The following is a 9,459-nucleotide window of genomic DNA, read 5'->3' on the forward strand; positions in this document are numbered from 1 at the left end:
GATCACTTTACAGCCCCCCCCCCCCAAAAAAAATGGTGATTACATTTTAGGGTCATAAGGTCAAAGGTCACAAGGCCAATTTGTATGTTTGTGTTGAAGGTGACTCAAAAATGAAGAAAGGGATTACTATTATCAAATTAATAGGATGTTTATAATATGAAACAGAAGTGGGGAATAAAGAGGGCAAAGGTCACAGAAACTGGTATGTTGGTGTTCAAGATAAAATCCCTTTATTAATTCTTGAGCTGTAAGCTTGGCAAGTCGTATTTTTATATGAAACAGAAAAGGTGATTAAAATTTTGGTGTTGTAAGGTCAAAGGTCTCAAGGGTCAAATTGAATTTGCGCGATTGAGTTCAAGGTCACTCATAAAGAAAGAAAGGAATTATCAAATTTGCAGCATTGTTTGAAATATGAAACAGAAGTGGGGATTTAATTTCAGGGGCATGATGCCAAAGGTCACAGAGGTCAAACTGAATTTGCCTGATTGTGTTCATGATAACTCATGAATGAAAGGGATTATCATCAAATTTGCAGGATGGTTTTATATATGAAACAAAAGAGGTGATATAATTTGGGGGTCAAAGTTCACAGAGGAGAACCTGAATTTAAATTTGCACGATTGTGTTCAAACTGACTCAACTGACTGAATACATATGTATAGATATAGATATTAAACAGAAAAGGTGATTTAAATTTGGGGTCATGAGGCCAAAGGTCACAGATGGTTGTATGTTTATGTGCAAAAATAAGCTATTTATTCATTCTTCGGTTATTATCAAATTTGCAGGTTATGTTTGTATATGAAACAGATGATGTGTATAAAATTTTGGCATGGTAATGTCAAAGGTCACAAGGCTAAATTAAATTTGCCTGTATGTTTGTGTTCAAGGGGACTCATGAACAAAGAAAGGGATTATTATCAAATTTACAGCATTGTTTGAAATATGAAACAGAAAACTGATTTAATTTTGGGGTCATGATTTCAAAGGTCACAGAGGTCAAATTTAATTTGTATGATTGTGTTCAAGATGTTCAAGTACCATCAAAGTGATCATCATCAAATTTACAGGATGTGTTTATACAGGAAAGAGAAGAGTTGATATAATTTTGGGATCAAAGTTCACAGAGGTCAAACTGAATTTGCATGATTGTGTTCAAAGTGACTCGAGAGCCAAGCAATAGATTATTATCATATCTAAAGCATCTGTCTATTTATGAAACAGAAAAGGTGATTTAAATTTGGGGTCATAAGGCCGAAGGTCACAGACGTTTGTATGTTTATGTTCAAGATAACTCAAGAATGAATAATGAGGTTATTATGAAATTTGCAGGTTATGTTTGTACATGAAACAGAAGAGGTGATTAAAATTTTGGCAAGGTAATGTCAAAGGTCACAAGGCTAAATTGAATTTGCCTATATGTTTGTGTTCAAGGTGACTCATGAACAAAAGGGTTTATTATGAAATTTGCAGCACTGTTCGAAATTCGAAACAGAAGAGGGTAATTTAATTTTGGGGTCATTATGTCAAAGGTCACAGAGGTCAAATTCAATTTATATGATTTTGTTCAAGGTGTTCAAGTACCAAGAAAGGGAAGATTATCAAATGCAGCATATGTTTGTAACATGAAACACAAGAGATTAAAATTTTTATGTGGTAAGGTCAAAGGTCACGGGGTTAAATTGAATTCGCCTGTATGTTTGTGTTCAATGTGCGTCATTAACAAAGAAAGGGATTCTTATCAAATTTGCAGCACTGTTTGAAATATGAAACAGAAGAGGTGATTTCATTTTTAGGGCCTGATGTCAAAGGTCACAGAGGTCAAACTGAATTTGTATGATTGTGTTCATGATAACTCCTGAACGAAGAAAGGGATTATTATCAAATTTCTATATATGTTGGTAACATGAAACAGAAGAGGTGATTTAGTTTTGGGGTCACGATGTCAAAGGTCATAGGGCCAAATGGAAATTGGCGGCTTAGGCAGAGGCCTGCTATTTCAGAGACCACTAGTTTTAAATTTGTTTGGTCTTTCCTGCAACTTTTTTTTTTTTTTTTTTACCAAATGACTTCATTAGGTGAATCGTCGAAATTCCGGCTTTCTCTTAAAATTCAGATTGTTTTTCCCCTCTCTTCCATATGAATATTTTCATAATTCATATCACATTCCCCTCATATTTTCAACTCTATCCTCCTGAAAATGACTTTTACTTTTACCCTTGGTAAAATCCAACTAAATTCCTAAAATAAAATCGAATATTATTCCCTGCAAAATCCCAACTTCATACTATTCGAACGACAAACTTCCCTGCCAATTTGCCCTCTATTGATTCCCGGGTAAATGATTACAGACGCGTGTTTTGATGGGAAATGACAAGCTCCGCGGGCCAAGAGGGCAGACAAAGTGCACCGACTCGTTGCGAAAGTAGCGTAAAAAGACCATTACAAAAATTAAATGTACTTATATCGACTTTATTACCTGGCAACGTGGCATAAATAGGATGAAAAATGGCACTGCACATGGAAAATATGACATTTACGGGCACGTACAAGAGGTTTTAGAGGACTTTCACGTTTGGCATCCACGAGATGAAGACACGGCTTTTGCTAAGAATTGGAATCCTGTCGTGTGAAAGCAAGCAAAAAAAAAAAAAAAATGGTAGAAATACACACTTGTTGGCTATTATTGACGGTGATAGACGGTAGTCGTTTAGTTCGGTGTCTTACTTTGATGGAAGCTTCAGAATTGAGGCCCAGGAAGGTTAAGACAGTGTTGTTTTCTTTAGATTGGAAGAAATCCTCGTAGTCCTGTTGGAAAGGAGAAATCTTTTAAGGCTTCATTTATCATTTCTGCATTGTTTGTTCCCTTTTTTTGTGTAAGACTTTAAAAATGTTTGGTTTCTAGATAAGAGAAGTCTGGTGGCCCATCAGGCTTATAAAGCACTCGCTAAAGTCCTGCTATTGGACGTATTTTAAAGTAACTCCCAAAAATCCTGTCTAGTCCCTTCAAGTAACGACTTGAAATGTCTTAAATTAATACATAACATTGATTTTAATTAGAAAGTGCAATTTCTGGAGAAATTACTATGGGGCTTTGCTGTGGTAGATACAGATCTAAGACCCGCCCAGTCGATCTGGGGACATTTGGTGGACACGTCCTGTTGATTTGGGGACAATTCAGGGACACCTCCTGTTGATATCAGGTCATTTCCTGTTGATTTGGGGACATTTCGGGGACATGTTCTGTTAACATCGGGTCACTTATTGTTGATTAGGGGACATTTTGGGGACGCGTCCTGTGGATATCAGGTCACTTCTTGTTGATTCGGGGACATTTTGGGGACACGTCCTGTTGATATCAGGACACTTCTTGTTGATATGGGGACATTTTTCGGACACGTCCCATTGATATCAGGTCACTTCCTGTTGATTGAGGACATTTCGGGGACACATCCTGTTGACAAGGTGGACAATTTGGGGACAAGTCTTGTGGATATAAGGTCACGTCCTGTTGTTTTGGGGACATTTCGGGGACACGTCCTGTTGATATCAGGTCACGTACTGTAGATTAGGGGACATTTCGGAGACACATCCTGTTGAAAAGTTGGACATTTCAGGAACATGTCCTGTGGATATCAGGTCAATTCCTGTTGATTTGGGACATTTTGGGGACACATCCAGTTGATATCAGGTCACTTCTTGTTCATACGGGGACAATTTGGGGACAGGTCCGGTGGACACCTCCTGTGGATTATTTGGGGACATTTCGGGGACACATCCTGTTGATAAGGGGGACATTTCGGGGAAATGTCCTGTGGATATCTGGCCGCTTACTGTTAATTAGGGGACATTTCGGGGACACATCCTGTTGATAAGGGGGACATTTCGGGGACATGTCCTGTGAATATCAGGCCACTTCCTGTTGATTTGGGGACATTTTGGGGACACATCCTATTGACAACTGGTCACCTTCTATTGATTTGGGGACATTTCGGGGACAAGTCCTGTAAATATTTGGTTCCTTCTTGTTCATTTGGGGACATTTTGGGGACACGTCCTGTTGCTATCAGGCCACTTCCTGTTGATATAGGGACATTGGGACATTCCGGGGACATGTCCTGTTGATATCTGGTCACTTCTTGTTGATTTGGGGACATTTTAGGGACACATCCTGTTGATAAGGGGGACATTTCAGGGTCATGGCCTGTTGATATTAGGTTACTTTCTGTTGATCTTGGGACATTTGGGGGACACTTCCTGTTGCTATCAGGTCACATCTTGTTGATTTGGGGACATTGGGACATTTCGGGGACACTTACTGTTGTTATCTGGTCACTTCCTGTTGATTTGGGGACATGTCCTGTGGATATCAGTTCACATCCTGTGTCGATTTGGGGACATTTCGGGGACAGGTCCTGTGGACGCGTCCTGTTGATTTGGGGACATTTTGGGGACACGTCCCGTTGATATCAGGTCATTTCCTGTTGATTTTGGGGACATTTCCAGGACACATCCTGCTGATAAGAGGAACATTTCGGGGACATGTCCTGTGGATATCAGATCACTTCCTGTTGATTTGGGGACATTTCCGGGACACATCCTGTTGATTTTGGGGACATTTCAGGGACACGTCCAGTTGACATCGGGTGACTAATTATTTTTATTTTAATTGGAAGAAAATCCATCAGGTCCGTCCCTTTAGAAAAGCATATTAAAAACAATACGTAATACAGCAGAATTACAAACACTTAAAAATCAATGAAGCGTGAGTTAAAATAAACTATCAGCCAAACATTTGTTCCAGCGAATCACACACGCATCGCATCATAAATTCCCATTTGAAAACCAATTCGATAAGCATGTCACTATGGATTACATCGGCCGGCGAGAGTGACGCCACGTAATCCGCGCTGGGATTATTGTGGGATTACAGCGGTGGCCTGCACTCCATAGGAGAGCGTAAAAATTCACAATAGATAGCAAAAAGCATTTTATGTTATCTTTCCCCTGTAAATGCCTACAAGACATGCTCTGGTTTCAGTGCCATTGACGGCTATGGACGTCCAATCCAGTCAAAATGTCTAGCGCTGTCAATGGCAGCCAGTGAGCTAGCATAGACACTATTATCATTGAGGATTTTGGTAGCAACCTGTTGATTCCTTTTTAAAACGATACATCTATTCTTGATGGGAGCATACCGATAACCTTTTGGGCTAGCATTTGGATGTATTGTCACACTCCTATTGTCAATGGGAGCCACGTAAAAAAGTGCACGGTACCCCGCAGTAGCGATCGCCGTTGAAAATCTGCGGAGGCAGCGGTTTGCCGTTCTTGGGTTGCTTATCCTTAGGGATGTGCTGGTACATCCAGAACTTTTGCTCCTCCAGCATGGCTATGTCTACTTCCTGGAATTGGATTCCATTGGCCTCCAGGAAGCCCACCACTGCCTGCTGTTGTTTTTTCACCTGCACACAAAACCATTTCATTAAAAGTGTGGGAGAACGTGAAATGTGTACGGTGGGGAAAGTACATTTGCAGTATGTTAATGAGGACGTTCAAGCATGCGGATGATGGATTTCGGGTCGGCGGGCACAATGGCCACTTTTGTATCGTGCGTTCGTGCACACAAACACGTCTGACCTGACGGTGAACATCGAGGACCGCAGAATTCAGAGAACATTTACTGTTTTTTTTCCCCTTGTTGTCTCAAATCAAAATGTGAATTAAAAAAAGAGAATAATGATACAGAATAATGTTATATTTTTATAATGTTATTTTTTTAAAATAAATATGTATACACAATAAGATCAAGCAGATCAAGCAAACTTTAAATAAACCTTTATGAAAAAATAACCAAAAAAAAGAAAAAAAAAATCTGTTAGCTTTTTTTAATTAAATAAATCAATGAAAATTAAGGTTTATTTTCCACTTTTTAAAAAAAAAATTATTATTATTTGAAGGTTTTGAAAAAAATAAAATCCACCAAAAATAATAAAGAAATATTTCCATTTTTTCTTTTTTTGTTTGTTAAGAAAATGAAAAAGTATATAGATTATAAATATATTTAAACATGAATAGTTACAGGTGTTTTCTACGGTGCCTCTAAAGGGACATTGACAGAAATGAATAAAATTTAAGCAATCTGGTAAACATTAGCATTACATATAGCATTTAAACTAGCGGGATTCGGCTATGAGAGTTAACCAATTGTTGTAAACATTTGCATTATGTAGCATTTAAGCTAGCGGACCTTTTGCTATGTAAATTAGCAAATTGTTGTAAACATTAGCATTATGTATCATTTAAGCTAGCTGACTTTAGCTATGCAAGTTATTGTTAAGAGCCCGTTTTTGTTTGTATTCTGTAGAGTTGTATTAATTAAAAAAAAAAAAAGTTGAAAGCAAATTGTTGCAAACATTAGCATTATATAGCATTTAAGCTAGCGGACTTTTTGTTATTCAAATTAGCTTAACTTGCATAGCAAAAGGCCGTTAGCCTGGATCCTATATAATGTTAATGTTCAATTGTAACAATGACCAATTGGCTAACTTGTATCGCAAAAGTCCACCAGCTTGAATGCCATATATGATCATGTTTACCAGATTGTTTCTAGTGCGCACCAGAACCTATCTGGTGCTAGCGGACTTTTGCCATGCAAGTTAGCCAATTGTCATTAAGATTTAGCCAATTGTCGTTAAGATTTACATTATATAGCATTTAAGCTAGCGAACTTTTGCTATGCAAGTTAGCCAATTGTTGTAAACATTAGCATTATATAGCATTTGAGATAGCGGACTTTTGCGATGCAAGTTAGCGAATTGCAACAATTGGATAACTTGCAAAGCAAAAGTCTGCTAGCTTGAATGCCATATCATGCTAATGTTTACCAGATAGTTTCTGGTGCATTGTGGTGCACCAGATTGCTTAAATTTATTGTATTTTTGTTGACGTCCCCTTAGGGACTCCGTAGTTTACTCCCCCCATTTTTGAAAAATTTTAAATAATTTTCAGAAACTAAATTACTAAAAAGAATACCCCAGTCATGTTTATTTTTTTTTTTCGTAAAAAATAACAATAAATACATAAATAAAACAGTTGTTTTGACTTATTAGTTTTTACTTACTATTTAAAAGTACTGAACAAATAAAATTACTCCAAAATAAAAGGAACCATTTTCCGATTTAAATACTGTAGTTACAAAGTTTTTGTCATTTTTATTTTCATTTCAAATACTTTTTAAAATAAAAAATATTTATAATTCCTTCTAAAAAAATGTAAAAACAATTTTAATTAAATGAAAATGAAATACAAATGAATAAATACAATAATATTAATTAACAAGAGGCTTATAATTTTTTTTTTTTTTTTAAAAAAACATTTGTTCAAATTTATCATTATCAAAATAGTCGATCATGTAAACTCAGTAGCAACCTGACCAAATCACATCCAAGCGCTCTTCTGGAAAAAAAATTCAGAACGATCAAATATTACTAATTATTGTCTCACCTTTTTTTGCGGTGCCACATTCAACACTTGCACGTGAAATATAAAAATAACCCACTCCTAAATATGTATTCAAATACCTCACACTGAACACACCATGCAAGTGTATTGTTCGCACAGTGAATGTCGGGATTAACTTGGATTAATCCTTTCATTACAGGACAAACGGGGACAAAACAGGACTCCTGAGGACATAACAAACACCAAAAACACATTCTCTGCCATTGACGGCGATAGACGTCGAATCCGTTTGGACTGGGAAGGGTTGCCATCCCTCCCAGTCCAAATGGAATGGATGTCCGTCACCGTCAATGGCATTAAAACATGAATATTCACAATTCCGTTTTTTGTAACTCTATTAAAAGCATTTAGAGGAAATTATTGTCATCACTGGTTTAATTTTTTTTAAATTTAATTTATTCATGCGTTCACAACATAACTCGAGTTTTTTCATCTTTTTGTGACGTGTCAGTCAATTCATATCACAGAAAACAACTGCATTTCAAAATATAACAGGCAAAATACTGTTTTAAACATAATTACTGCAAATTTCCGAGCAATTAAGCAAGCACTTACCGCCACAGAGCCACTTGACGAAGCGATGTAAACCTTAATGTTGACCATTTTAAGCTAACATTACGGGGGCGCCGATAAAGGACGAAGTTTAAATTTAATTTTAAAAAATGGATGCAAAGTAGCGAAAAAAGCGTTATTTTTAGTCGACGAGGTGAGTTTTATGGCGAAATAAAGGAGATGATATAGTAAAGTAAAACTGAGCGTTTGCTGTGATGAGTAGTTAGCTAAAGTGAAATAACACGCTTCTGGTTTAGCGTTTCAAACTAATATCATGGCAAGTTGATTGATAGCATTTTCACATTGTTATGCTTAATACATTCACGTATAATCTATATTAACACAAAATGTATGTCTTTATTACGCATTTATGCAAGAAATAAGTCAAATTTACGTTAGTTTCTTGTAAAATTTGACAAAGAGTCTGAATAAATCTTTTATTCTGAAAGGAAGACGTCTACTTGTTTCGAGTACTTTTGTGCAATTTTCCCCTACAGGTTGTTTTAAATTGAAGGGCTAAACTTTTAAACATTTAGTTAAACAGACTATATACATTAAAAATAATTAATTAGGTTATTTTTTAACTATCTATTCTTTGTTTGATGTTTAGATCCTGCATCAATGATTTCACTACAAAACAGGAACTCGTGTTTTTCGATTCACTTTGCCTAACTTGTTGGCAAAAAAAAAAAAAAAAACCCATATCTTTAAGAAAAGTTATTTGATCAATTATTATGTATGCTGAAAGCATATAGAATTGCGTTTTCCTTACATCAAATTATCAATGTTTGCCCATAGCACACAAGCATTGGTGGTTCAGTGGTAGAATTCTCGCCTGCCACGCGGGAGGCCCGGGTTCGATTCCCGGCCAATGCATCGTACTTTTTTTGTTTTATTTGTATATATATATTTTTTTTTTACCTGTACTCCTTTCTGTAAGTGTCTAAATGTGCGTAATTGTACGCCACCCGTCCAAATAACATCCCAACACGTGAAATGACGTGCATTTAGAAAACATTGATTTCAGTTAAGTGTGTTCAAAAGACATAGAAACATGCGTATAGCGCCATAATCGGACGTAGCGGTCAAAAAAGTAATGACACAACAGTTCATTCACTAGTCATTGGAAATGAATGAGCTAGAAGTCTCGTTTAACCAGACAAAAGGCGTTTTGAGTTTTACTTACTATAAAAAAAATTTTTTTTGAAACTTAATTATGCATTGCACATAAATGTTAAATATACATTGAACTTCAAGAGATGTTTAAGTTTTTAAATAAATGCGATTGTCTTGAATAAAAAATGTACAGGCAGTGTTATTTTCCCACCAACCACTAGAAGGAGCGCGCGTACCATCACTTGTAAAATCACTTGACACGCTAGA

At 36.5% G+C, this 9,459-nt stretch overlaps 1 protein-coding gene and 1 non-coding gene across 2 annotated transcripts; one reads left to right on the plus strand and one right to left on the minus strand.

Annotated features, from left to right (window-relative positions):
- Positions 1–43: 43 nt before the first annotated feature.
- Positions 44–8,313, minus strand: sh3bgrl2 (SH3 domain binding glutamate-rich protein like 2). The gene is made up of 4 exons (XM_057823077.1): positions 8,080–8,313; positions 5,280–5,465; positions 2,728–2,808; positions 44–2,622 (listed from the first exon to the last, which is right to left on the minus strand). The coding sequence occupies exons 1-4, from the start codon at positions 8,125–8,127 to the stop codon at positions 2,608–2,610; spliced, it is 330 nt and encodes a 109-aa protein (XP_057679060.1). The 5' UTR covers positions 8,128–8,313; the 3' UTR covers positions 44–2,607.
- A 568-nt stretch (positions 8,314–8,881) lies between these two features.
- Positions 8,882–8,952, plus strand: trnag-gcc (transfer RNA glycine (anticodon GCC)). The gene has a single exon. It is a non-coding gene; the product is annotated as a tRNA-Gly (tRNA).
- Positions 8,953–9,459: the final 507 nt, after the last annotated feature.

Source organism: Corythoichthys intestinalis, chromosome 19, assembly GCF_030265065.1.
Source record: "Corythoichthys intestinalis isolate RoL2023-P3 chromosome 19, ASM3026506v1, whole genome shotgun sequence".
NCBI lineage: Eukaryota > Metazoa > Chordata > Actinopteri > Syngnathiformes > Syngnathidae > Corythoichthys > Corythoichthys intestinalis.

Coding starts and splice junctions, on each gene's coding strand:
- sh3bgrl2 (XM_057823077.1), bottom strand. CDS start 8,127: ATGGTCAACATTAAGGTTTACATCGCTTCGTCAAGTGGCTCTGTGGCG. Junction 5,466..8,079: donor CGTCAAGTGGCTCTGTGGCG/GTAAGTGCTTGC, acceptor TTTTGTGTGCAG/GTGAAAAAACAACAGCAGGC. Junction 2,809..5,279: donor ACGGCGATCGCTACTGCGGG/GTACCGTGCACT, acceptor CCTTTCCAACAG/GACTACGAGGATTTCTTCCA.